The sequence below is a fragment of the Dasypus novemcinctus genome, chromosome 21 (genome assembly GCF_030445035.2).
Source record: "Dasypus novemcinctus isolate mDasNov1 chromosome 21, mDasNov1.1.hap2, whole genome shotgun sequence".
NCBI lineage: Eukaryota > Metazoa > Chordata > Mammalia > Cingulata > Dasypodidae > Dasypus > Dasypus novemcinctus.
In genome coordinates, this window is record NC_080693.1 from 61,119,475 (window position 1) to 61,146,975 (window position 27,501).

The 27,501-nt window shown below is 41.6% G+C and overlaps 2 protein-coding genes and 1 long non-coding RNA gene across 6 annotated transcripts in view; 1 reads left to right on the forward strand and 2 right to left on the reverse strand.

The window, feature by feature from the left end:
- Positions 1-128: 128 nt before the first annotated feature.
- Positions 129-11,376, reverse strand: KLHL11 (kelch like family member 11). Its single transcript, XM_004472418.4, has 2 exons — positions 10,765-11,376; positions 129-5,713 (listed from the first exon to the last, which is right to left on the reverse strand). Exons 1-2 carry the CDS (start codon positions 11,307-11,309, stop codon positions 4,132-4,134), a joined length of 2,127 nt encoding a protein of 708 aa, XP_004472475.3. The 5' UTR covers positions 11,310-11,376; the 3' UTR covers positions 129-4,131.
- LOC131275047 (uncharacterized) overlaps positions 11,276-27,501 on the forward strand; it is a 19,751-nt gene continuing 3,525 nt past the window's right edge. The window contains exons 1-2 of the long non-coding RNA XR_009182472.1: positions 11,276-11,363; positions 11,500-11,597. This is a non-coding gene — a long non-coding RNA (uncharacterized lncRNA). The remainder of the gene's footprint in view (positions 11,364-11,499; positions 11,598-27,501) is intronic.
- The window catches only part of ACLY (ATP citrate lyase), a 46,440-nt gene continuing 32,131 nt past the window's right edge, over positions 13,193-27,501 (reverse strand). For all 4 annotated transcript variants that reach the window (XM_058284254.2, XM_058284255.1, XM_058284253.1 and 1 more), the window contains 9 exons: positions 26,505-26,632; positions 25,815-25,908; positions 24,255-24,409; positions 22,719-22,869; positions 22,375-22,518; positions 15,440-15,553; positions 15,014-15,096; positions 14,532-14,608; positions 13,193-14,133 (listed from right to left, as the gene is read on the reverse strand). In XM_058284254.2, coding sequence (XP_058140237.1) covers positions 14,039-14,133; positions 14,532-14,608; positions 15,014-15,096; positions 15,440-15,553; positions 22,375-22,518; positions 22,719-22,869; positions 24,255-24,409; positions 25,815-25,908; positions 26,505-26,632 — 1,041 coding nt within the window. In that variant the 3' untranslated portion in view covers positions 13,193-14,038. The remainder of the gene's footprint in view (positions 14,134-14,531; positions 14,609-15,013; positions 15,097-15,439; positions 15,554-22,374; positions 22,519-22,718; positions 22,870-24,254; positions 24,410-25,814; positions 25,909-26,504; positions 26,633-27,501) is intronic.

Genomic DNA, 27,501 nt, shown 5'->3' on the forward strand with positions numbered 1-27,501 from the left:
TACTGGAAAGTGTTCGACTTAAGGGAGCTAAGGGCTGGATGAATGAGGGAGTAGGAGGGAAGGAAGAGAGCAATTATATTCAACAGTGCCCAATCAAAAAGGAAAAAAATCACACATTACAAACCAGATTTTAAAGAAATATGTTTATTTAAAACTGACATTTTAAATACAACACAGAACAAGACAGCATTAGGAACATAAAACAAGCTATTTACAACGTAATATCGCAAAGTGTTATAACTGCTACATCTCCTCTGACTTAAAGGGAGATAGCCAAGATCCCATTTTCAGGAGACTAGGGGGCCTGGATGCTGCTAGCCAAAAAAACTATCAACTCAAACTAAGCATTTATTTTACAAATAACTCAATGAACCCTAGTACATGGCTCATAAGATCTTCAAACACGTAGCAAGCACTACTTTTCACAAGTGCAGGAGTTGAATAATTAACAAGTGCTCTATTGTATGTGCTTCAATGTAAGACATTTGTAGTAATGAGAATATAAGCAAGACAGAAGCCTTACAATGGTAATTAACAGAGCAGTAATTTTTAGGCTATTTAAATTCCTTAAAGCAAAATGACTATTATATTACTATTTTATTACATCATTCAACTATGGGCTGTTTGGTTTACAAACATGGGAACTTATGTTTTAATGTAAGCACTATAACAAACACAAAAATGGACTCTTCAAGAAAGTAAAAACTGGAGTGCTGAGCTGTGCCAAAATTCTTGACAGTTAAAAAAAAGGAGATTAAATTGTTTCTCAAATATTCTAAAGTTAAATAGCAACCTTTAAGCACCTTGCTTTGCTAGTGTAGACAGAGAACTTGCTTCAAAGTTCTATATACTTTCAAAGTCATAAAGTGTGGCCACTATACCTTTTTTACTTATGCTTAATTTGAGGAAAGTATAAATCCCTTAGTTATGCTTGATTGGACCAAGTAACTAAAATAGGCAATTCAGCTCACTCCTCTACCTATAGTATTGTGTTGATACTAGAATTATGAAGCAGAGAATGAAGTATTTTAAACATACCACATGCTAAACTATTTAGTTAAGAGATAAACATGAAGGGGGAAAAAATGTATCCTAGAAACTGCCTGAACAGCAGCCTAAAGCGCATGAAAAATAAAAGCACACAAATCATCCGTGTGTACTCTTCCTAGCTTCAAAGTTCTGTTCTATATTAAAAAGGTCAGTAATTTTTTAAAAAATGTTTTTTGGTTCCCAGAAAAACTATACATAACTAGGTGATCAAAACAATTGATGTCAATGAATTTTAAGATTTAGTAAAAAAATTACTTTGGAACTGGCATAGCAAAAGCAAAGCTGACTATCAAGATACACAAGCCTACTCATGCAGACAACTCCAAGGGTGATGATATATTACTTAAACACGAAGCTCAGGACTGACATTCTCAATATACACCACAGTTTAGTCTTGTTTTGTTTTTTAACCATGGTGAGTAAGGAGCACCTAAGATATAAGTGGCCTCACTCAAAGTTATTGGTATAATCAATTCCTCTCTCTTCCATCCACAGAACAAAAACTAAAGTAGCAAAACCAAAAAAGGTTTGCTTGAATATACGTTGTCTTTTTTTTTTTTTAAGGAGGTACTGGGGATTGAACCCAGGATCTTGTTTATGAGAAGCAGGTGCTCAACCACAGAGCTACATAAACTCCTTAAGCTGTCTTTTTATTGCCTAGTTATCAAACACAATCTTTTAAGATTCATTAAAAAGGAAATTTATTTCCCAGAATGCCATTTTAGGTCTCGAGCATCATAATTAGAACCTTTCCAAATAATCTAGGAAGTTAGAGTTTAGAATTTCAGAATGTCAGCCTTGAACAGATTTAAGCAAATCTGGTTTCTTTCCTTATTAACAAGTTAGTTAAGATATTTCAGAAATACCAGTTATTGATGTAAAATCACACATGTGAATTTAAATATGAAAATTATAAAGTCAGTAGCCAGGAAAACCTGCACACATCATCATGCAATGAAGGACTTACCCCCTCTTTTTAGCCATGGCCTAGGTTGCCTGCTGAGTTAAAAAACAACAGTTTCAATATAGTTTTCAAAACCAGATTATACCTAAATCTATAAGGTATAATTTTTACCACATCATGTGAAAAAAAGCCAGCCCTACAAACAACTTGGTAATGATTGTCTCATAAGACAACTACGAGACTAAAAACCCTGTTTACATCACATGCTTCTGGAGAGAAACTGAGGTCCTAGCGAGTTACTAAATGATTTCAACATGACTAAGAAAAGCAAGCTTGCTAGCACAGTCTATCAGAAAGAACTAATAACTTCATTCAGTGAAACTGTCTTATTTGCATAGACATCTCACAACTAAAAAAAAAAGCTGAAATAGCACTTATCAGAATCCAAATGGCTTTTATTAAAATAACCTACAAATAAATGCAAATCGAGTAAACAAGGAGAGATATGGGGTAGGATAACAATCATCATATAGGAATAGACTTGCAGCTCCCCACTCCCACCCAGTCTAAATTAAATGGTTTTAAAGCAAAATTCTAAATCTTTATTGAAAATCTTGTTCGAAGTAGGGGTATTAATTTAGAAATTCCAGAAAGGGTCTTAGTATAGGGTCCAAGGGCTAAAACAGTAAGTCTTGAGTAAATGGAGAGACAAAATTTCTGGTTGTGCTTTTTCCTTTCGATGTCTGATCATACAACTAATAAGGTTGGCTTTAATTATAATAGACTAGGGGAAAAAAAACAAAAAACACTTCCCTTGGAATTCAACTTCTATAATGGTATATCAGAATGCCCAAGAATGTAAAGACACTGTAAGAAACAAGAAAAATACTGGACTTACACAGCAAAGGTTTAGAGCAGGGCCTCTCCCTGCTCATTAAACAGCCAAGTTCTTTATGTTAATTGGAAAAGAGCTGACCTGAGCACTGATTTGTATAAAGCTCAGGAATGTGTAAGAGAATTGGAAGAATGCATAAAATATAAAGGATAACTGCAGTGAGAGATTTTTAAGAGCCAAAATTATGCACCTTTATGAACCTAAATTTGGTATTCTAGGCTCAAAGTTCCAATAAAAGTCTAGGGCAACTGGATAAAATATTAATTATCAGGGCCAAGATATAACGAGGCTTCTCTTTAGTAGCAACATTTCTCTAAATTGTGACTTCCCTCTCATTAAAAAAAAAAAGTTTCTTTTAGAAAGTAATGATAAGGATTCTATACATTATGTATCAGAGCAAAAATTTAAATTGAAGGCCTTGAGTATCAACGGTTACAGGCATTAAGTACACTCATTAACCTATTCTCAAATGTGTCTGCAACTTCCGAAAAAAAGTTTAAAAATTTTTAAATGTCTTTCTCAGTTTACACTACTTTCTTTTTAGAGAAACAAATTTCACATATGTAACCTCTCCTGTATTCAATCAAATAGTTAACAATCAGTACTTCTGTCAACTACAATCAACTCAGGATGGCTTGAAGTCTATAATGCAGTTGCTAAAGAAATGAAAAATATCCCCAAAATGCCCGAGCCTATCACAAACTTCTCATTAGACATCTCTTCTAGAAATAAACACAACATCATTTCTAGATAAAAATGTACAACATCAATTCAAACATTCTGAAATCATCCTACTGAAAAATTGTGCTTTTTCTTTTAAATTTCAGTCTCACTATTGCACATGCTCCTGCAGAAGTGGGCTCACTGCATAAATTCTGATCTTGTCAAATCAAACATTCAGGAAAAAATGAAAAAAGAATATCCAAGTAAATGTGCAAATAAAATTGGTGCTTAAAGCAGGTTCAAAATATATGTCCCTAAGATAAAGGAGTTATAACTTGTTGGTAGAAAAACAGCCAAGTACTACACCTGATTTTTCCACTCATCTTTAATAAGAGCTTATTTAGCTAGTACATACACACAAAGACAGATAAAGATTGCACACTAATAAAAATTACCACGAACTGAACGTAGTTTCCCATTCTTCAGTTTTTAACTATATTTCCTCTATTTGTGATAATAATCAGTTTGGGTAGAAAATAAGTTAATGACATACTTTTTCAAGTAACAGTCTGGATTTCTTCACCCTCAGGAAAACAAGTGTAATAACTGTTTGGAGAACCTAGCATTCAATCTGAGAGCTTGGCACTCGCCGCATGTTTAGGGCATGCCGATGAATTTCTTGCATCTGTCTGATCCGGTCCTTCTGCCACATTAAGTTTTGAGGCATAGGATATCTCTGTGAGCCATGCAAGTATCGGTACGGGATTCTCACATGGCAAGCAGTGGCTCTACAACGAGGCTGTGGCATGGGAGGAAGAAGCATCCACCTTTTTCTCTCAGCACAGTATCGGTAGGCTTCTTTACGATATTGCTTGTCAATATCATCGCTGTTTTTCCAACCTCCAATAATGAAAACGTCATCTTTGTAATAGCAAATGGCTGCTCCTTCAATGCTGAGAACTTCTGGAGGCAAGCTTTCAAGGATTTCATCAGAAACTTGGTTGGCAATTTTTCTTACTGCCTCTTCATTTTCTAAAGAATAACTCTTGGGACAGCATGATGCTGTCTGATAAAAGTTAGAATTGACCACAGACATTTGGAAAAAGCAGTAATTGTCAATAAGTGGCAAAGATTCTACATCTTGCCACTGTCGAGTCTCTGTGTCATAACAAGTAATTACAGCCTTTAATCCGTCTTCAGTGTCACGGTCCACAGGAGTGCGAGCAGCAATGTACACAAACCGGTCTTCAATGGCTAGTGCTTTGACATCTCGAAGAATCTTTGGTGCCGATTCCAAGTTGTGCCATTTATCAAGCTCAGGATTATAAACAGTCACATCTTTAAAGCCAGGACTAAAGTTGCCATGCCCTCCAATGCTATAGAGCTTCCCTTTGACTTCTGTTAGCCCAAAAGAATGCTTTCTAGTCATCAGACTGCAAACATGTTCCCACGTGTTCAAATTCGGGTTATACCTTTCCACAGTTTTAGCAAACCCTGGTTCCATTGATCCAGCAACATACACATAGGATTCTGTTACTGCAACTGCATGTCCATCAAGATGGTTATGAATGTGGGGCAGGTTTACCCATCTGTCCTCATCAACAAAATATCCCACACATTCACTTAAATAGTCTCCTCCTTCTGACACACCTCCAATAACCATGATCACGTCCATATTTTGTCCATAACGAGGTAACAATGAGACGTGAGAAGTGGGATGCTGGAATGTGCCTGACTGTATGTTCTCAGCTCTCAAAGCATGCCTCTCAACTGCATCAGCCACCAACTTGACACAAACTTCATTATTGGCTACTAGCCTCTCTGGTTTGACATGCCGAGTAAGGTAAGTAGGTTTCATCTGGGACAATCTGAGCAATTTAAAAAGTTCTTCAAAGTATCTCTCTCTTTCTTCAGCATTCCTCTGAACCCACTTCAAAACTGTTTCAAAGAGAACCTCTTCAGAATCAACCGTAATTTCCAAGTCTGAAAGCCAGTCTCGGATGAGATGGAAAGGTAAAGTATAAAATTCTTCATCCTGAATTACTTTATGGAAATTTCTCCGTATCATATCGGCAGCTTTCAGAGCAAGTTGGCTCAGGGTGTACATGTGAGCTAAGCTATGAATGGCCACACAATTAGAGAGATGAAGTTTTTTCTTGAGAAATTCTCCACAAAATTCTTTTAAACGAATTAATAGGAATCTAAAATTAAAAAGAGAAAGGATTACTTTTCAAATGTGCATATTTTATGTGGTTGCATTTTGAGAGCATCTGAATTGTGCAAACTGAAATGCCAAGATTAATCTCACCTTATGCACAATATTTGAAAAAAAAACACAAATCTCCCCAAATTAAAAAGTATGGTGCTGAAGAAGTATGTTTAAGAGTACATATACATATCATTTATATATATAAAAATATTTTAAATATTAAATTATATGGTTTAAAGTAATTTCATACAAATAACATATACTATATATATTTTATACTCAAAATAGTGTTTTTCTTTATTATGTTAGTTTTCTGGAACATATCCTCTTATAAAGTACAACTGTCCCCTACTTGATACTCACTTTAATTGGCCCTTGGCAAATCCCAATCCAACCTTGACTCTGTCCTAATCCTTTGCCAGTCACCAGCCTCTTCTAAATAAGGTAGGGTCTCAGTGAAGAGACTTTATTAAGTATTAACCATATGGTACAAAGAGCCAAGGAGGAATTTTGACTACTTGGAGGCTATCTGATTAGCTATCAGAAGGGACAGCAGGCCTGTGTTGGAAATTTCAAACTCCTTTTCAATAGAACTTTCTCCTTGGGCGGCTGGCCAAACATAGGGTGCTCAGGAGTTTGGCCTTAAGCTGTGTGCTCATTACAGAAGGGATGGCAAAGATATACTCAAAACTCCGAAGAAACCAGGAAACAAAACAAAAGAAAATCAAACACTTGTACATGTCAGTTTGCCAAAGGCTGCCAGTGCAAAATACCAGAAATGGGATAGCTTTTTAATGGGAATTTATTAGAGTAAAAGCTTACAGTTCTGAAGCTTTGAAAATATCCAAATCAAGGCACGATAAGAGATGCTGTCTCACCAAGTGTTGGCTGCTGGCAATCTTGGACTCCTGCCATGTGGCAAGGCAAAATGGCAGCTGGACTCTGCTCTCTCTTCCAGGTGCACTTTCTCTTTGAGCTCAGGTATGAGCAATCAGGCACATGGCTTGTCTCACTGTGGTCCACTGGGCCTTGCTGCTTCAGCTTGGGCTGCTCTGCTGATTCCAGCCTCCCACCTCTCTCTTAGCCTGTGGGGGTCTCTGTCTTTCTGCAGCTGCAGGCAATTCTGTAGTCCTCTCTCACATGGCAGGGTGAAATGGTAGCTCTTTCTCTGCCTTCTCCGTTTATACAGGACTCCAGTAAAGGATTAAGACCCACCCTGAATCTGGCAATCTAATCAAAGGCCCTTAAGGGAAGCAATCTAATCAAAAGGCCCCATCCACAATGGTTTTATAGGCATAGGTTTGCATTAAGAACAGGATTTTTCAGGGTCCACAAAAGACTCAAACCAGGACAACAACAAACCAGATTAAAATACAATAAAGTGGTTTGGCATGTAGCTGATTAGAGATGGTCTGCCCACACAAATTCATTTAAAGTTAGGAAAAAAAACCAAACACAATAGCTGCAGCCAAATCCATAAATCTGGCAGCATTCAACCCAGTAGTGGCCAATTTAGACTACCGCTTTAAAAAGGCTAAATGCCCAGAACCAAGAAGTTTGAACAATATAAGGTTGATTTCATCAAACCAGGTCTCTCTTAATTTGGTAGCCATTTGTTATTATCATTATGCTTAACAACAATCTAACTATGATATAAAGATGAATAAGACAGGCTCCCTTCACACTCTTCAGGGAACATACCATCTTAGAGATAAAACAAACACACAGTGGTTGGTAAAGGCTCTAGAGGCTCCCAACATGTTTGGGTGCCAGGATCATCTGAGTAGTTGATCCAGTTAGATATACCAATTCTGAGGCACCCCTCAACCCCTACTTGGAGATCCCATTGGGCTGGACATTCCAGGTAATTCTGAGGTAATACCTTTAGACAGGTATTTGGAAACAATGCTATGAAAATAAAAGCTAAATATATGAGGCATTTGCTGTGCGGTAGGCACTGGGCTGTACTTTCTATTATTTAATCCTTACTTTACAACTGCCTTGAAAGGTTTTAATAGTATGATCACCCCACAGAGTATAGGGGGAGGGGGAGACCATAGGCTCAGAGCCGACAGAAAGATGAAAGGTGGTGGTTGCAGAACACGCAGAACAATGTCTGCCACAGGGCAGCTGATTAGCAGCTAACAGATGGAGATAAATTATGGTTTTGAGTAAACTGCCTGGAGTATTCTCTCCTCACCCCCAACTCCCCCATAAAGCAGGGCAAATCTAAAAAACATATGATCGCATGACAGAAATGAATATGGCTTGAGATGGTGCAATGACCAATCTCTATCATTTTCATTCCATAAACCTCCCTCTCAGATCTATACTCATATCACCCCTTAAAAGATGATCCTGCTCATGCTTTGAGGAAACAGAAGCAATCATCTTTCCACCACAAATTTACCTGCATCTGGACCCTATACTCTGTCTCCAATCTTTCCATTTGTAATATGGATCCTATCTCCTCCTGTTCTTGGTTTCAAGGATTTTGCTCCTTCGGTTTTCCTTCATTATTATTTCCTCTGAAATAACAATGCTGCCTCTTCTAGTGAATCATTTCTATCAGCACACAAACTACTCCAGAATCTTCTATGTTAAAGAGGGGGAAAAGAAAAAATGCAATACATCCCTTGGTCTCCCCCTAAACATTTCCATTTCCGTCCAATGGTCCTAATCCTCTTATTGCAAGACTTAAATTTGATGGCTCTTTTCAAGGCTGTCACAAGGACCTCCACATTGCCAAATCCAATGACCACTTATGGCTTGGCTGAACTGACTCGCTTGACTACTCGCTCCTTGACATCCTTCCTTTCTAGGCTTCCATGAGATCAGTTTCCTTCAACAGGGTAACATTTAGGAGAAGTCCAGGGTTCAAACCTGACCATCCCCCCCTTTTCTTCTCTTACTAAATAATTTTATCCAGTCCTCTGGTTTTAATTACCATCTATATGCTAATTTCTCCCCAATCTGTATCTGTAGCTCCCAATGCTCTTACATGCAACTGCTTACTCAGACATCTCCTTGACCAAAACCAAACTCCTTAATTTTTACCCCAAACCTGCTCTCCCACAGACTTCCACATCTTAATAAATAACAACTCCATCTTTCCAATCACTTGGGTAAAAAATTGAGCAGTCTTTTCCCTTACACACCACATCAAATCCATCAGCAAATTCATCTCCTTTACCTTCAAAATATATCTAGAATAAGAGCATTTCTCATCCCTTTACTTCTCCCTCCCCAATCCAAGCCACCACCATCCCACTTTCACCTGGATTACTGCAACAGCTCCTGGTCTCCCTGCTTCTGCCCTTGCCAACTCCATCCCCACCGCCTCTTCTTTTTTCAACACAGAATTCTTCAAACCAGATCACACCATTGTTTTGCTGAATATCTCCCCATTTCATTCAGAGTAAAAGTTCAAGTCCTTCCACAGGCTGACAAGGACCTCTGGAATCTGGATCCATCCCCACCACCTCCTCCTACTTCTCTCACCCTCCATCCCTCTGCTCCAGTCACACTGCCCCCTCCTGTCCTCCAACATTCAGAAGAGTTCCCCACTTGAGGGCTTTTGAACTCGTCTTCTACCTGAAACTCTCCCCTGCCTTCAATTCTTTGCAAGATGTCATCTTTCTCTATGAGGCATTTCCTATCCGTCCAATTTAAAAACCAGTTCCTTTCTACCCAGCCTTTTCTATGTGCTCCCCCCACCATGCTCTGTTTTTCATCAAAGCTATAATAATCATCTAGCTTACTATACATTTTATTTATAGTCTATACAATATTAAGTGCTATGAGGAAAGAGACTTTTGTCTGTTTTGTTCACCGCTGAAACTCCAACACTTTAGAAACCAGTGTCTGATCCAATGGATTGTAGGTGCTCAATAGGTATTTGCTAAAATAACAAACCGCAAACATAATACTGCCAAAACAGACTCCTCTCCAGCTCAGTAAATGGCATTCAAGAGCCTCCTAACCAGTCTCCCAGCATGCATTTCTGCCTCCTACAATCCAGAGCAGAACCTTTTATTAATATTTTCGTACTGAAGTATATCATTCATACATGAACATACATAAACAATAAGTGTATAGTAGAAGTTGTGAACTTACAAAACAAGCATGCATATCATCATACAGGGGTCCAGTACATCACCCCACCACACAACACCCTGAACTGCTGTGAAACATTTGTTACAAACAATGAAAGAGCACTGCCAAATATTATTCCTAACTATAACACTGTCTTATATTTGGTGTCAGAATAATCTTTTGAAACGTTTAAATCTGATTTCTTTTACCCAGCTTTCCATCACTCTCATGGTAAAAGCCAAGCTCCTTATCCCGATGAATTTTGCACCATCATCCCCTAGAAGAGGGGTTCATGAGCTTGAATTGAAATTCAAAAAAACATTACTCATGTGGGAATGTGTTGGTGTGATACATTTATTAAATAACACACAGTAGAGTGTGGACTTGGTAAGGGGTCTGGGTAATTGTTTTCACCTGAAGGGTCTGTAGAACAAAAAAGGTTAAGAACTCCCACACTAGAGCCTTTGTTGTTTTTGTTGTTCGTTTTAGTTCCTTCTCTAAACCAATCTGCAGCCTGTGTTAGGAGCTTCGCGCTATCTGCCTACAATGTTCTTCTCCCTTCTTTGCACTGCTCATCTTTCCTGCAATTTCGGGATCGGCTTAAATGTCACCCCCTCAAAGAGGTCTACCCTTTTTAAAAGCTAGCACAGCACTTGTTACATACTGCCTTTGTCCCTCCACCTAGAATGAGCTCCGTGAGAGCAGGGCGCTCTTGCCTTGACGGCTGCATCCTCAGTGTCCAGCACGGTGGGTGGCCCATAGAAGGCGGGCAATGCGTATTAAATGAACGCATTTCCTCAGAGCGTGCTAGATTCTCATTCCCCACCTTTTCCCGCCCCCTGCCGGTTCTCCCACAGTTCCCCTCCCTAATGCTGCACAATCCGCTCCGACAGCGAACATTTCCCCTCTCCGCGCCGCGCGCTCCGCAGTCCAGCCTCCCTCGCCTACCTGTCGGCTAGCTCCAGCACCTCGTGCACACTGCCCGTGCTCACGCGGATCCGCCCGGTGTACATATACTCGATAACGGCTTCTACCGTGTCGGGTTCGGGCCCCGGCTCCGAGCTCCACTTGCGCATCTCTACCCGGCCCGAGCGGGATTCGGAAAACTGGCCCGAGAGCAGGGGCGTGAAGTACTCGGTGGCGGCGGCCAGCACCGAGCGGTGGGCCCGGAACTCGCGGCCTCCAGCACCGCCGAAGCACAGGGTAATGTCGCAGAAGAGGCCCTGGCGCCGCTGCTCGTTCTGCCGCCAGGACAGCTCCGAGCAGTGAGAGCTGCACTCGAAATCCTCGGCCTCTGGGCCCGGATCTCCCCCGCTCGCATCCATTGAAGCTATTCCCGGCCCAGGCCCGAAGTCCACCGTACCGCTGCCTCGGACTTCGGCTGCCAGGCCCGCCGAGCCGGCTGCAGCCGTCTCCATGCTTTCCATCTCCAGCACCTGAAGGGATGCAGCCGCTGCAGCCGCAGCCGCAGCTGCCACTGCCGCCGCCGCCATCTTGACGCCGCCGCGCCCAGACCTCCGCAGTCTCGGAACGATCGGGCTGTTCTGGTGCGACACAGAGGGATTCTGGGATTAAATAGTGGGTGCGGGGCGGAGCCCGGGGCTGCTGGCCTGTGTCCGCGCATGCGCCACCTCACCTTTCCCCAAATCCAATCCGTATTTAAGAGTTTTTTTTTTTTTTTAGGAGTTAAATCGAGCTTGAACCCAGGGCCTCATACTGGAAAACAGGCGCTCAACCACGTGAGCTACATCAGCTCCCCAAGGGTGAACTTTCATTCTCAGGTATGATTACCTCTCGCTGTTGTAGAATTTGAGAGAAGTTCAATTATTTGAGTATAGAGAGGCCAGGACTCAGGAATGATTTTGAGAAGGAAAAATAGTTTATTGACGGCCGGCCGGACCCAGGAACTTTCTGTTTGAATCCCGAGCCCTGAACAAGATTTTCAAAGGTCTTTTATACGGCGAGGAACAATAGGCTTCAGTTAGCATATATATCTTCCACATCTTAGGTAAGCTTTTAGCATGGACTCCGTACATTCTAGATAAGCCTTTAGCATATTTGGTTTGCATTTCCCCTGAATACTTAAAGTTTATAGACCTTGCATTGTTAAACTGTTTCCTGCTCCCCAAGGGCAGGACTGCAGCCTTTCATCATCCCACACCCACAAGTCACAGACAGTTTAGATTATCTCTGAAGAGACAAAGAGCCTGCCACCCATAGCCCATATCATCGGGACTCCCCAAAATTTCCAAGTGTTACACCACAGATCTCGGTGGGTGGGTTTCTCATCCCCTTAGAAAGTAGCATGCTCTTTGTAGTCATTTTGTAAAATAAGTCATCTTAGACTATCACCCGTTAATGCCTTGGGTGATAATGTGATTATTTTTAAAGATGATTTAAAGTGGCTATGGAGTAAAAGGCGAAAAGACCAAGCCCCAAGTTTGGTGAATGAGGTGAACTAGTTAATACCTCTGAACTACCTTATCTTCTAAAAATGGGGATATTATTCACCTGGAAGACCATTGCGAGGATTAAATGAGATAATGCTTGTGGTGTTTTGTGAGGCACTTGGTCTACAGTTATTGTTATATATATATATATACTTGTTAAAAAGATTAATAAAAACCACTTTAGGGTTTTAAGCAAAGGAATGACTCAATTAGATGTGTTCTTAAAAACATGGCTGTGTGGAGAATGAACTGTGAGGAGACAAAAGTAGAAACAGGGACATCAGAAGATCATGCATGATCAGGGGGAAAATTACAGGGTAAATAAACCAGATAAACTGAAGCAAGGATGATTCCCAAGCTTCTGGATTCAGCTTTGATTTCTATTTGTGGAAAAAGAGAGAGGTGATGGCTTAGGGGGAGAAGATAGTTCTTGTTTTTTGAAGATAGTATTTTCATTTTTTTTTTTTTTTAAATTTATTTTTATTTATTTAATTCCCCTCCCCTCCCCCGGTTGTCTGTTTTCTGTGTCTTTTTGCTGCGTCTTGTTTCTTTGTCCGCTTCTGTTGTCGTCAGCGGCACGGGAAGTGTGGGCGGCGCCATTCCTCGGCAGGCTGCTCCCTCCTTCGCGCTGGGCGGCTCTCCTTATGGGTGCACTCCTTGCGCGTGGGGCTCCCCTACGCGGGGAACACCCCTGTGTGGCAGGGCACTCCTTGCGCGCATCAGCACTGCGCATGGGCCAGCTCCACACGGGTCAAGGAGGCCCGGGGCTTGAACCGCGGGCCTCCCATGTGGTAGACGGACGCCCTAACCACTGGGCCAAAGTCCGTTTCCCTAGGATGACCATTTTTAAACTACATTATGAACTCTAATAGAAAGTACCTTTCAAAGCAGTATAGATGGAAGAGTATGAATGACATGAGACACTGTTAGGCCTTCACTGTTACTATATAGTTTATTTAAACCAAACTATGATAATACAGAGAGGAGACTGAGGTGGCAGCGGTCCAGAATCTTTGCGGACTAGATGCAAACTGCCTGGAGAAGAGTCCTTGGACCCATCCTCCAGTAATAGATAAGTCAGCTGCATAAATACAGAGAACATAAAACACACATTTCACAGCTTTTTGCTTTGCATTTCCATTTTAAACATGTATGTTACAACTTTACATTTTAAATTACTACTCCACTTATTTTGTGACAATGGATAAGAATGCAATGGTCCCATCCCCTTGACATATTTCAGTGGGTTACCAAACAAATCTTAACACATTAACATAAAAAACATCCAAAAAATTTTTAGATTAATACAAATGCTCTTCATGGTAAATGCGGAGAAAGAAAGGGAAGTGGAAAAACAAGACATTAACGGTACTTTAAATGAAGAGTACATCTTGCGGTCCTAAAAGTTTCATTCCTTTCCTCTGAGGGAAAATTCTTTTTAATGAATGGAAAAACTGAAGCAACATCATAATGTTCTAAAACAAGGAAAAACACTATCCTGACAGTGCTTAGATGCTTCCATAAAATAAATACAGCAGGTAGGAGAGCAAATACTACAAGCATTGGCTTGGTTTCTATTTCTATGCTTATAAAAAAAATTAAGCGTCTTTGTATGGACTGAACGGAGTTAGCCTGTGGGTGCTTGTACTCCAGAGGCTGTTTACATTCCAGGCCCGTCCTGCTGCGGGCTCTAGAGCAGCTGGCTGCACGTGGTTTCCCGGGGAGGGAAGAGTTCTTGTCTTCACTTGACTGCAGTGGGGTTTCTGGCTCAGTTACATGCTCATGTGTTCTGGAAGAACATATGAAATATCATCCCATGGATGGCGATACAGCCCCTGCTTCAGCCTCTTCTGATCAAGGTAGTGTCCTAAAAAGGAGCAAACATATCTTTTAATTGAAGTTCACAAAGTTTGGTGAGAGGGGAGAGGATAATGAAGGGAAATCCTTGTAATACAAAAAAGGTAGGTACAAAAAATGGGGACATAAATCCAGATCCATTCAATAGGTAGCCATCCTTGGTAGGAGGTAATTGTTGGATTTAATTTTATTTTCCTGGCCTAGCAAAAGTCAATTCTAAGAACAATGATAAAAATAAAGGGGAAGTTAAAGTAAAAAAGGAATGATTAAAAACAATGATTAAGGAAATTTAATATTTCTTTTGTAGAAGAAACTCACTGCATGAGTAAATGGTATAGCTGAACTATGAGGTAAAAACAAAAAAAACAAATAAAAAACAACACCTTAAAACAACAACGATGAACTCACCAATGAAGCCCATACTCCTTCCCAGCACAAAGATGCCATTGAGGGCCCCAATGTCAATATATTCATCAGCTTCCTCCCTGCAACACATAGTTAACTTGTATTTTTAAAGTGGCTCACATGACTGCCCTCCTCCCCAGTCAGTACCACTTCTGCCTGGAAATAAAAACTCTCTCTGGTTTCAAAGTAGAAAAAAGGAGTGCACTGGGTAGTAGGATCAGCAGCAAGTTTTGCTTTGTTTTTTTTACATCTCCAAATGTTCTAAATCCTCTATAATGAATATATATAACATGCATTATTATTATTATTATTATTATTATTATTTAGGACATACTGGGGGTTGAACCCAGGACCTCACTCATGGGAAGCAGGTGCTCAACTACATGAGCTATATGTGCTCCCCTGCATTGCTTTTATACTGGGGAGGAAACAACATCATCAACAATCAATAAATGTTATGAAGAAGAAAATGCTGTAAGGCTTACCGAGTAAAGGACCCACAGTTTCTAAGCATGTCTACAAATGCAACTCCAATGAAACCATCTACATTCAGGATAAGATTTGGTTTCTGGGAAAGAAAAAATTGGAAGTATTTATCATTATTTCTCATTTTTTCTTTACAATTTTTGTGCTACTACTACAAATTTTGACCACCATTTAAAAACCTTCTACCAAAACATCCCAGTTTGTTAAGAGAGGCTATGCTCTCACCCCATTCTGAATTCCCATGTCTGGAAAATGACCCAATGCTTAGGTCAGTACATGTTGCATTTAGTTATAGAACAGAAATAAAATCTTCCAGAAAATCAGATTTTATTCTAGCTGTACAAAATATGGCCTGGCTCCCATTCACCCCAAAGAAATTTACCCAAAATTATAATTAGGGAAGTTTTGTCTTGTTTTGTTTTTACCTTTGAGGTGGTAATCTTCTCTACTTCTAGAGCATAATCGAGCAGAGGTGTGGCAGGGAAGTGCTGTTTGACATAATCTTTGAGGATCTGCACTCGCATGTCTGGGTTGTTTATCTAGAAATTGATCCAAAGTTATAGAAAGACCCATTCAGAACACTGCTGTTAAAGGACACGTTTGTACTTGTGTTGCAGGTAGGTAGAATGAATATATCATACACAAGAGATCCACATGGATTGAGTCCATGTCGCATGTATTATGATACTGCTGTGGATTTAAGGTTTTTTAAGTCCTTTCACATCTCATTTGGGCCTCAAAACAACCTCTGTAGGTTCTCTCTTCTATGTTAACATAACAAATGGAGACTTGGAGATGTTCAGTGACTTAGCCATAGTCATAGGATGTTACGCAGCTGAAAATTGGGACCTGCTCACCCTCCAATCAGAAGTTTTAGGTCTTGCCACTAGGCCATGCTGCCCACCAGCTCTGTAGCCTGGTCAATCTGTAACTCAGTTCTACACTAAGCAAGCTCATGTTGGGAGTGGGAAAGCAAAGTATTCCCAAAATTTTAGGAAAATTCTAGGAAAACTCAGGACCTAAAAATCAGAACCTCCAATGACTGGAGATTAACTATCTGTTTAAAGACCCACCCTAAACTATAATTTGTGAAACAAATTAGGTATACCCCAAATCCCAAGGCCACGGGACTTCCTCCCTCAGAAAACAGACACACTAGGTCAGTATGGACCCCAGAAAAGAAGGAGTCCAAAAGACTAAGTGTGGCAGTGCAGGCTGGTGTTATCTTAGAAAGAGGCCCTGAAGAACCAGCGAGATGGCGGCGGAGTAAGGAGCTCCTAGAGTCGGCTCCTGCTGCAGGGCAGTTAGCAAACACCCAGAGCTCTCTGGAGCTAGCTGAAGCACCTGTTTGGGGGCTCCAGGAGGCCAGAAGAGCATTCTGCAACATCCTTGAAGGAGTGGGAGGAGACTGCCTATCTGCAGAGAAGACTTGTAAGTAGAGTGCTCCACACCACGGAGGCCAGTGCTCATCCTCCACTGGCGGCACAAGCTGCCTCAGGAGCTGTTCTGCGGCTGGAATTGAAAGCTCTATCTCCCCCAAAAGACATTTGGGGCACCAATTTCAGCTACCAATGAGTAAAGTTTGAGCCTGTCTGAGAGACAGAAAGAGGCCAGGAGCTGCCACCTTAACTCCACACCTGGCACGAGGGGAAGCAGAGCGGACTGAAAATCCCAGTGCTGGTGGGGACCGGCTTCTTCCCATCCAGATCATATTGCTGGTCTAGCCTAGGCCCCAGTGCCACCTCCAGCAGGGAGGAAGCTGCGGGGACCTATGCCAGTCTCTCCAGGAAATTACCAGCCAAGCTGCATAGGCCAGTGATTATCCTACTCTGGCTGTGTGAGCTGCCCCAGGGGCTACTCTGTAGCTGGAGCTGGAGGCTCCATTTCTTAGAAACGGGGGAGGAAGAGATGGTTGGCTGCCGATTTCTGCTGCTGATTGGCAGGCTCCGGCTGGCTAAGGTATAACCCTGGTTAACAGCTGGGGTGTGAACCAGCCCAAGTCAGAAAGAGGCCAGTAGCCCCCATTCTGACTCCGCCCCCAGCCTGAGGGGAGGCCAGGCTGACTGAACTCTCAGTGTCAGCAGGAACCAGTTTCTTTCATGCAGATCAGCCTGCAGCCTGCTTAGGCATCAGCCCCACCTCTGGCAGGGAGGAGGCTGAGGAGCCCTGCACCAGCCTTTACAGGTAACTGCAGGTAACTTTGGCTGGCATAGACTGAAAATCAGAAGTCTACCAGGGCAACTGTGATCATCTTAGACTCACACTGCATAGATTGCTGCCCATACCTGCAGTTCCATCCCTGCCCCAGGCAGGGGAGAAAGGGATGTGAAGCTTCATCAGTCTCTCTGGGCAACTACAGTCTAGGCCTGCACGTGGATTATTCCACACAGCTGTGACTCTGTCCCTACCCCTGGCAAAGGAGAAAGTTGGAAGAAGCTTCATTGGTCCCTGATGCAACGAGGACAGCTTGAGCCTCCACAGCTTACAGCACCAACTACACAACCACCAAGGGAGAAAGGATAGGAAGCCTAAACTAAAGAGAAAAACTGCACCCAGAATAAATACTCTTGTAAGCCAGATGCGAAGACACCAACAAAAAATTACAATCCACATCAAGAAACAGGAAGCTATGGCCCAGTTAAAGGAACAAGATAAGCCTCCAGATGACATAAAGGAGTTGAGACAACTAATCACAGATGTTCAAACAAATCTCCTTAATAAATTCAATGAGATGGCTAAAGAGATTAAGGATATTAAGAAGACACTGGATGAGCACAAAGAATAATTTGAAAGCACACACAGAAAAATAGCAGATCTTATGGGAATGAAAGTTGCAATAAATGAAATTAAAAAGAAAGTGGAATCATATAATAGCAGATTTGAGGAGGCAAAAGAAAGGATTGGTGAGTTTGAAGAAATGGCCTCTGAGAGTGAACATATAAAAGAACAGATGAAGAATAGAATGGAAATAATTGAACAAGGTCTCAGGGAACTAAATGATAACAAAAGGCATGCAAACATACATGTCATGGGTGTCCCAAAAGGAGAAGAAAAGGGAAAAGGGGCAGAAGGAATATTTGAAGAAATTATGGTAGAAAATTTCCCAACCTTATTGAAGGACATAGATATCCATGTCCAAGAATCACAATGTACTCCTATCTGAAAAAATCTGAATAGACTAACCCCAAGACACGTACTCATTAGAATGTCAAAGGCCAAAGACAAAGAGAGAATTCTGAGAGCAGCAAGAGAAAAACAATGCATAGCATATAAGGGATATCCAATAAGATTAAGTGCTGATTTCTCACCCAGAAACCATGGAGGCAAGAAGTCAGTGGTCTGATATATTTAAGATACTACAAGAGAAAAACTTCCAGCCAAGAATCTTCTATCCAGCAAGATTGTCTTTCAAAAATGTGGGTGAAATTAGAATATTCACAGATACACAGAAACTGAGAGAATTTCTAAGCAAGAGACCAGATTTTCAGGAAATACTAAAGGGTGTGCCAGAGCCTGAAAAGACAAGTCAGGAGAGAGGGGCTGGGAAGAGAGTCTAGAAATGAAGATTATATCAATAAAAGTAACTAAAAGTGTCAAAAGAGTGGTGAAAATAAAATATGACAGATAAAACTCAAATAGGCATAAACTTAACCAATGATGTAAAGCACTTGTATTCAGAAAACTGCAACTCAATATTAAAACAAATCAAAAAAGGCCTAAATAACTGGAAGAACATTCCGTGCTCATGGACTGGAAGATTAAATATCATCAAGATGTCAGTTCTACTCAAATTGATATACAGATTTAATGCAATCCTGATAAAAATTCCACCAGCATTAAAGAAAAAATTGAAAACACGATCATTAAATTTATTTGGAAGGGTAAGGAGTCATGAATAGCCAGAAACATCATAAAAAGGAAGAGTGAACCCTCATCTCCAGACTTTAAATCTTAATACCTACCTATAGTGGTAAAAACAGCATGGTACTGGCCTAAAGACAGACACAATAGACCAATGGAACCAAATTTGTGGTTCAGAAACAGACCCTCACATGTATGGTCAAGTGATTTTTGACAAGCCTGTCAAACTCACACAGCTCAGGCAGAACAATCTATCAACAAAAGGTGCTGAAAGAATTGGACATCCATAGCTTAGAGAAGGAAAGAGGACCCCTATCTCATACCTTATCCAAAAATTAACTCAAAATGGATCAAAAAACTAAAAATAAAAGAACCATAAAACTTCTCGAAGAAATTATTGGAAAATATCTTCAAGACCTGGTGGTAGGTGGTAGATTCTTAAAGGAGGTAAGAGAAGGACTGAGTGGACTACTGATGTCTAATGTATGTAGAAGTTTTAATTAGTTTTACTTCTGGGAAGTGGACTTGGCCCAGTGGTTAGGACATCCGTCTACCATATGGGAGGTCCATGGTTCAAACCCTAGGCCTCCTTGACCCGTGTGGAGCTGGCCCATGCGCAATGCTGATGCACGCAAGGAGTGCTGTGCCATGCAGGGGTGTCCCTGCGTAGGGGAGCCCCATGCACAAGGAGAGCCGCCCAACACGAAAGAAAGTGCAGCCTGCCTAAGAATGCGCCGCCCACATGGAGAGCTGACACAAGATGACGCAACAAAAAGAAACACAGATTCCCATGCCACTGACAACAACAGAAGCAGACAAAGAAGACACAGCAAATAGACACAGAGAATAGACAACCAGGGCGGGGGGGAAGGGGTGAGAAATAAATAAATAAATAATCTTTTTAAAAATTTAATTATTTTACTGTAAAGGTATGGAAATGTATAGAGTGGATGGTAACACAGTGAGTAACAGCTAGTTTATAAATGGGGATATGACTGAAAATGGTAGTCTAGTTATATAAATGCTAATTGACAGAATGCTAGAGAATAATCTAGGAAGTGGATAGCACAGTAAACTAAGAGGTGGATGAGAATTATGGCTGATGGTACAGATGCAAGAGTGTCCTTTGTTAGCTAGAACAAATGTATATCACTACTACAGGGTGATGGGAATGTGAAGAAGCATGGGAAAAATACAGCTGGAGTGACCTATGGACTATGGTTAGTAGTAATAATATAATATTCTTGCATCTATGCAAAAGATGTACTGTGTTGATACTGAGGCAGTATGGAAAATGTGAGCCAAATGTACACTATGGACATGGTAACAATCAGATGATATTATTTTATCTGTAGCAAATGACACACCACATTGTGGTGTGTTGATGGAGGGGTGTTGTTTGGGAATTCTGCACATATGCATGATTGTTTTATAAGTTTACAACTTCTGTCATAAAAAAATGTATTAAAAAAAAAAAGGGTGGGTTGGAGGAAAAACACACCAAATGTAAGATAAGGACTATGATTAGTAGTAAGATTTTGACAATATTCTTTCATAATTTGTAAAAAAATGTCTCATAACAATGCAAGGTGTTGGTGGAGGGTTGATGTAGGGGACCCCTGTATCATGTTATACATGTTTGCTTTGTAAGTTCACAACTTTTACTATACACTTAATTGTTTATGTATATTCATATATAAATGATATAAAGATAATAATAGGATTGGTTAGGGGAAAAATACTTTGTTTAGTAGTAATATTTTGACAGTGCTCTTTAATTATTAGTTAAAAAGTTTTAAAAACAATGCAAGTTATTGGTGGTAGGGTGAAATGTTTTATAAATTTGTTTGATGTTATATGTTTGTTTTGTAAGTTCACAACTATTATACACTTATTGTTTATATATGTTTAAGTGATATATTTCAATTAAAAAAAAAAAGAAAAACAATAAAGAGGCCCTGAGCTGTGAATGGAGTGGTATTGTCTGCTCGTGAGCTAGGGTCAGCTGAGTGAGGTTCAGCGAAGTCTGGTCCCTCAGAACTAACTAGCTTCCCTGGTTCCGATCCAGTTCTTGCTCACCAAGCAACTTCTGGATGTCTAACCTGAGCTGGCCAAGCATTTGGATGTCTGGCAGGGATGTCCAGAATCACATGCTATGGGGAAGGTTCAGTCCTTATCTCACCCATTCAGGCAGGACTTCTTGTGTTAACGTGACTCATGCTCTCACCCTGACCAGTGTGGTGCCTGACTAAAGGCTTCTGGAGCTACAGAGTCAAGGACCCTAGGGCTAAAGGGTCTACCCTGTAAGGTCCTGAGCAGCTGCCAGCAACCTGCTCTATTTCACTTCCCTTTCTAAACTCCACATGCTACTAGGATACACAGAGGACTAACTGTCCCATATGAGACTGTACTAACTGCTTAAACTATATACTGTCTTTCCCCATGGTTCTCTCCTAAGCAGGCCTGATATGATCATACTTTCTGCCAGGTTTAACCACATGACTCGCTTTGGTCACTGAAATGTGAGCGGAAATGAACCAAGGGCACCTTCCAAGCAGAAGCTTTAAGAACCTTCACATAGTTTGGTCATTGCTGTTTCCTTCAGACATGACACTTGTACATCCCAGATTGGGGCCACTCTGTCAGCATGGGCCCCAGAACAAAGAAGACATAGAACAGAGCTGCAGCCAACCGACAGTGGATGTAGTATGTGTAAGAAATAAATCTTGGGAAACGGACTTTCGCCCAGTGGTTAGGGCGTCCGTCTACCATATGGGAGGTCCGCGGTTCAAACCCTGGGCCTCCTTGACCCGTGTGGAGCTGGCCCATGTGCAGTGCTGATGCGCGCAAGGAGTGCCGTGCCACGCAGGGGTGTCCCCGCGCAGGGGAGCTCCACGCGCAAGGAGTGCGCCCATGAGGAAAGCCGCCCAGCGTGAAAAGAAAGAGCAGCCTGCCCAGGAATGGCGCCACCCACACTTCCCGTGCCGGGGACGACAACAGAAGCAAACAAAGAAACAAGACGCAGCAAATAGACGCCAAGAACAGACAACCAGGGGAGGGGGGGAAATTAAATAAATAAATAAATAAATCTTTAAAAAAAAAAGAAAAGAAAAAAAAGAAAGAAATCTTTGCAGTTGTAAGCCACTGAGATCTTTGGAGTTATTTGTTACCACAACATGTATCAGCTGACTGATATACTCCCTTAACTCTAACATTAGTCCTTTCTCCCATTAGGTTTATTTTGCAAGCTATAGTTACCAAGTTTCCAGTTCATCATATATTTATACCATACTTGACAAAGATGGAAAACGTTTATGGGCAATCTAATTATAACATGGAAAAAATAATGTGGTGTCTGTCAACAGGTTCAAAGCTTTGTAGTTCAAAGCTGGGAGGTGGGGAGGGTTGAGCGCTTGGGAGATGCCAAACTAGATTGGTGTTCTCTTATCACCATCTACCCGTCTTCCAGGGCCTACCCCAAAGGACAGCAACAACTTACCGATTTCACTCGGTGGCCAATGCCCATGATCAGTTTTCCTTCCTTTTTCATCTTGTTAACAAATTCCATGGGGATAATACCGCTGTCAAAAGCTTTACTGAACATCTTGGCTGCTGCATCCAAGGCACCCCCAAACCGATCCCCCTGTAGGAGAAACAATCCCAGGTTGCCCTGAGCTGCAAGGGGCTCCCTCAGCTTCGCAGGCACACTAATCTGAAATGTTCTCAAGAGTCCCTGTCAAAGGGTTTTACACTCAGGGGCTCCCCGTAGAATCTGTTGGGGCTAAGACACATGATGCCGAAGCACTTTTCCCACAGTTCACCTCCCAGGGTGACAATACTTACTATGGTGAGCAATCCTGAGGTGAGGCTAGAGACCAGGTCCTTTCCGGCCCGTGCACAGATGATGGTGTTGTGAGCACCAGAGACAGCAGGCCCGTGATCTGCTGTCACCATCAGGCACATCTCAATGAACTGGCAGGAATACTTGGGCAACCTAGAGGAGGGTGAGTGAAGAGGCAGGGAAAGGAGGGTTGGAAGAGAGGTCAGCTGCTGACTATAAGGTATGCTGACAAGGCCATATCTTCTTTTCCATTCAAGAAGGGCGGCAGCCTCCCAATCCAAGTTTATCACAAAACAAGGCAAAACTTCCTGATTCTCAGGCAGTTGTGGACTTCACTATCAAATACTGCTTCTAAAAATAGAGCTAGTCAGACACAAAAGGACAGATATTGTATGATTCCATTTATATGAAATAACTACAATAAGCAAAATTCAGAGACAAAGTAAAGCATACAATTACAAGGGGAGCAGTGGAACAGAGGGTTGATGTATAATGGGTACAGGGTGCAAGGTTTGTTTGAGGAGAGGGAATTTTGTAATAAAGGGTGGTTATAGCACATTGTAAATATAATTGATAGTACTGAACTGTATACTTCAAAGTAGTTAAAATGGGAAAGATTATGTCATATATATGCTACCACAATATTAAAAAAAAAAGAGACAGATTAAGGAAATTAAATGCAGTAATAGATCATGAACTGAATCTAATAAAATGGAGAAGAAAATGCCCAAAAGGACAAATGAAAACAGTATTAAAGTGGTTATATAAATGAGTGTCCTTGTTTTTAGTAAATGGGGGTGGGGGAAAGGTATACACTGGAATTTAATGTATGTATTATTTCTGTATTATTTTTCAACTTCCTGTAAGTTCGAATTATTTCAAAATAAAAAGTGAAATGCCCCAACTAATATGAAGAATGAAGTTGGAGGTGTGAGGATGCAAAGCAGATAGGGTGAAAGCTGCTCAGGTGTTGCAACCTGTGCACTTTTTCCAGGGAGGGTCCAAATCAGAACCAAGACCCATCCCTCCATAGGTGAGGTTATGACAAACCAAGGCTTCAATCTGGCCTAGTGCCCAGTGCCACCCCAAGCCAGAGCTCTGGCTTGGAAGTATGGACCACATGCTCATGGGTCCCCTGGCCCAGTCATCAGTCCCAGGAGAAGGATCAGAGGAACCCTTCTTTAACATTCAGGCTGGTGAGAGACAAGGTTTGCAAAGAGGACACAATATGAGGTACTTTAAACTATGTCTGGTAGTAACTCTACTAGGCCCACCCTTTAAGCTACCAGAGTCCTCAGCTCTCCTCTACTAATCCCTACCTTTTTCTTAGAAGGCCTGCACTTATGCTGTCCCATATCCTTAAAAGTTCCCAAGATCCCTGACGAGGTCATTGTTTTCTACTCTTCTGGGTTGAGACTGGCCTTTCTGTCTGACAACAGCCTATATGCTCTGTGACCATAAAGACTGACCCTGGACGCACTCCCCAAGCCTACCCACCCTCACTGCTTTGTAACTCCTTCTGCCCTCCACGGCCTCACCTTCTCTGGAACCAGAGGAGGCCGAGGACCCCGCCAATGCCCATCTCCTCCTTGAAGACCTCGGTGATGGGCATGCCTGCATAGATGAGCTCTTGCCCTCGTTCGTCACAGATGCTGGTCATGAATGAGGCAGGTTTGCGGATCAAGCCCAGCTCCTGAGGTGAGGCAGAGGGAAGGAGGGCCATAGTGACCAATGAGATTTTCCCAGGACTGCCCTACTGCCTGGGTCTCAGAATCAAAGGGTCCCAAAACGGCTTCAATTCTAGTGGCCAAGTAACAACTCTCAGATGTGAACACACCCATTTCTTCACACCCTTACAAATATAAAATTTTATCACAGAATTTTTTTTCTTTGCTGACCTGATAAGGGCAAACAGGTTGAGCATTTTTTCATGCTGAAAGGACATTTCCTACCCTTTTTTCCTAATGGGCTATTGGTCTTTTTAAAACGGATTTCTAAGAGTCCTTATATATCAAAGGAAATTACTATAGCTTGTCATGTATCATATCCCCTTTGGACAATTAGGCAGAGTGGAGTTGTAACTTCACTCCTGAAACCCTTTAGCAAATGCAAAACAACTCTAGGAAATTATCTGACTCCAGGCCCCTCCATTTTCAAGTCAGGTGACACAGCTGTGGGAGACACATGGCTGTCCCCTGGCCCTCTTGGGCCCCACACTGTTTTACTAGTTGGTTAGAGGGGACAATCTTACAAGCTGACTCCAGCACACAAGGAGTGGCCAGAACCCAAGAGTCAATCATCAGGGTTTCTTCTTTTTTTTTTTAAATTAAACTATTTTTTTATCTATTTTATTGAAATGCATTCATAAAACATATCCATCTAAAATATACAATCAATGGCATTTGGTAAAATCAGAGTTGTGAACTCATCAGTGTAAGCAATATTAGAGCATTTCCATTACTCTAAAAGGAAATACCCCCTATCCCTTAGTAGTCAGCTCTCAATCCCTCTATCTTTTCCCTGTCATACATAACTAATAATCTATTTCCATCTCAATATATGTATTTATACTTAGATTTTGCATATATGAAGGCAAACAATAGGTAGTACTTTGTGTCTAGTTTCTGTCAATTAGCAAACTTCCATTTTTATACTTGATGGAACAATATTAATATATTACTATAGCCTACAGTCTATAGTTGGCTTTGGTTGTATTTTTACCCAAATATTACCCTATTATTAAGGTCTTGTAATATTAACGTACATTTGTTCTGTTTCAGAGAAAAGCATTCTAAAAATGCACTATTAACCACACTCATTTTCTACACGAGGGTTTCCTATCCTATGCAGTCCCATGTTTCACTTTATTTATTTATTATTATTATTTTTAAGACACATAGATCACACAAAAAGGGTTTCTTCTAAAGCCCTTAGAGAAGCCTCCCTTGGTTTAGAGCATGCAGAGGCGACTACCTAGTTGCTCTAACTAGTTGGGAGGGTATGATTTCTAGGGGCTTGAACTAAATCAATTCAAGAGCCTTAAAGTCCCCAACCCCAAATCTCCCACGCCTCACTGTAGGGACACACAAGGCACCTACCCTGGCCCAGGAATAGTCCATTGGCACTGTCGGTGGCGGCACCTCCTGAGCAGGTACAATGACTCCTTTGAGTACAAGATCCTCATACACAGACCTGGGAGGGTGGAGAAGGGGCAGAAGACATCCACATGAATTTTATTATTCTGCACTCTTCTAAGCCATCCCAGGAACACCCCTCTGATCCCCAAACACGTGAGCATTCTTTAGCTCTGCACTCTCTACTGTCAGCAGCTAAATGAAAAAAGTACTAGCCAAGTATGCTCTCTCCAACCCCCAACCCCTGAATAGGGCTTTCCAAAAAGTAGAATCTGGAGGCCAAGGAAAGAGAGAAGAGGAACAGTCCAGGCAGATTTAAGAGACAGAAGCAGAGATAGACAAAAAGATATTCAATAACTCTTTAATCAGTCTAGATGCTTCTGTGTCCATGCCCATCTCTCATTTGTGGCCTCCAATGGGGCCACATTTCAATACCAGCCTGAATGGTCTATAACTGGGCAAGAGAAAGTTGCTGCTTCCACAAACAAAACAAAACCTAAAGACAAAGAAAGGATTTGGGACCATCCATATAGCTGTACTGGATGCCCAAGAAGGATCAGGAATACGAGATCCCCTAAGTCAGAGAAGCTGTTGTCCACAGAAGGGACCTGGAAAGGAAGAGGGGAGCTGGCATCTTCCCCAAGGTCGACTTACTGGATGATTTCTCCAAGCTCATCAAAACTCCGGGGCACAAACACTCCTGCCTCCTTCAAAGCCTTGTTCTTGGCTACTGCAGTTTCAGACGCCTGGTTGGCACAAGCTCCAGCATGGCCAAACTGTACCTGAAAGGCAGAGAGTGGCTTTACTGGGCTTGTTAATCCCCTAAGAAAGAACACAATGAGAAATGTCAGCACTGTGTTACGTGTGTTACTTGAAGCACTTCTTTCAAGCCTCAATAAGCTCACTTTTTAGGGACGATAGATAATTCCCATTTTATAGATGAGGAAACTGAGGCACAGAGAAGTTCAGAAGCTTAATCAAGGTCACACAACTAGTGTGTATTAGAGTTTGAAAATCCACTTCTTAAGTCACATTTAGCTTCCTCTGGGATAGTGGTGAGAGAGATGAGGAGCAGGAGTTAGTTCTGAGTGACAGAAGATAAATGAGGTTTCAAACTGGCAGCCTTAGGCTAAGTTGAACTCATAAACATAAGCTGATTCGTTGTCCCACATATACTTTTTCTATAAAATATGCACCAATATTTAAAATGAAATATTTCATTTAAAAACACAATTTCACACTTTCTTTTCAAAGAAGGTCTTGCATCACCAGGTCCATAATCCTATATGGCATCAATCACCAACAGCCAAGCAGTGACTGCCCTCTTCAGGCAAAGTAAGCACTGAGGTCAACTATAAACCTGATTATTGGATATGGGGATTAACTGGTTATACAGTGAGCAAGAGGGAAGAAAAAGCCAATCAGAAAAGAAGAGTTAGAAAGAGCATCTGCCTACCATATAGGAGATCCAGGGTTCAAACCCAGGGCCTCCTGACCCATGTAGTGAGCTCACCCATGTGCAGTGCTGATGCGCACAAGTGCCATGCCATGCAGGGGTGTTCCCCGCATAAGGGAGCCCCATACGCAAGAAGTACGCCCCGCAAGGAGAGCCACCCCACGCGAAAAAAGCGTAGCCTGCCCAGGTGTGGTG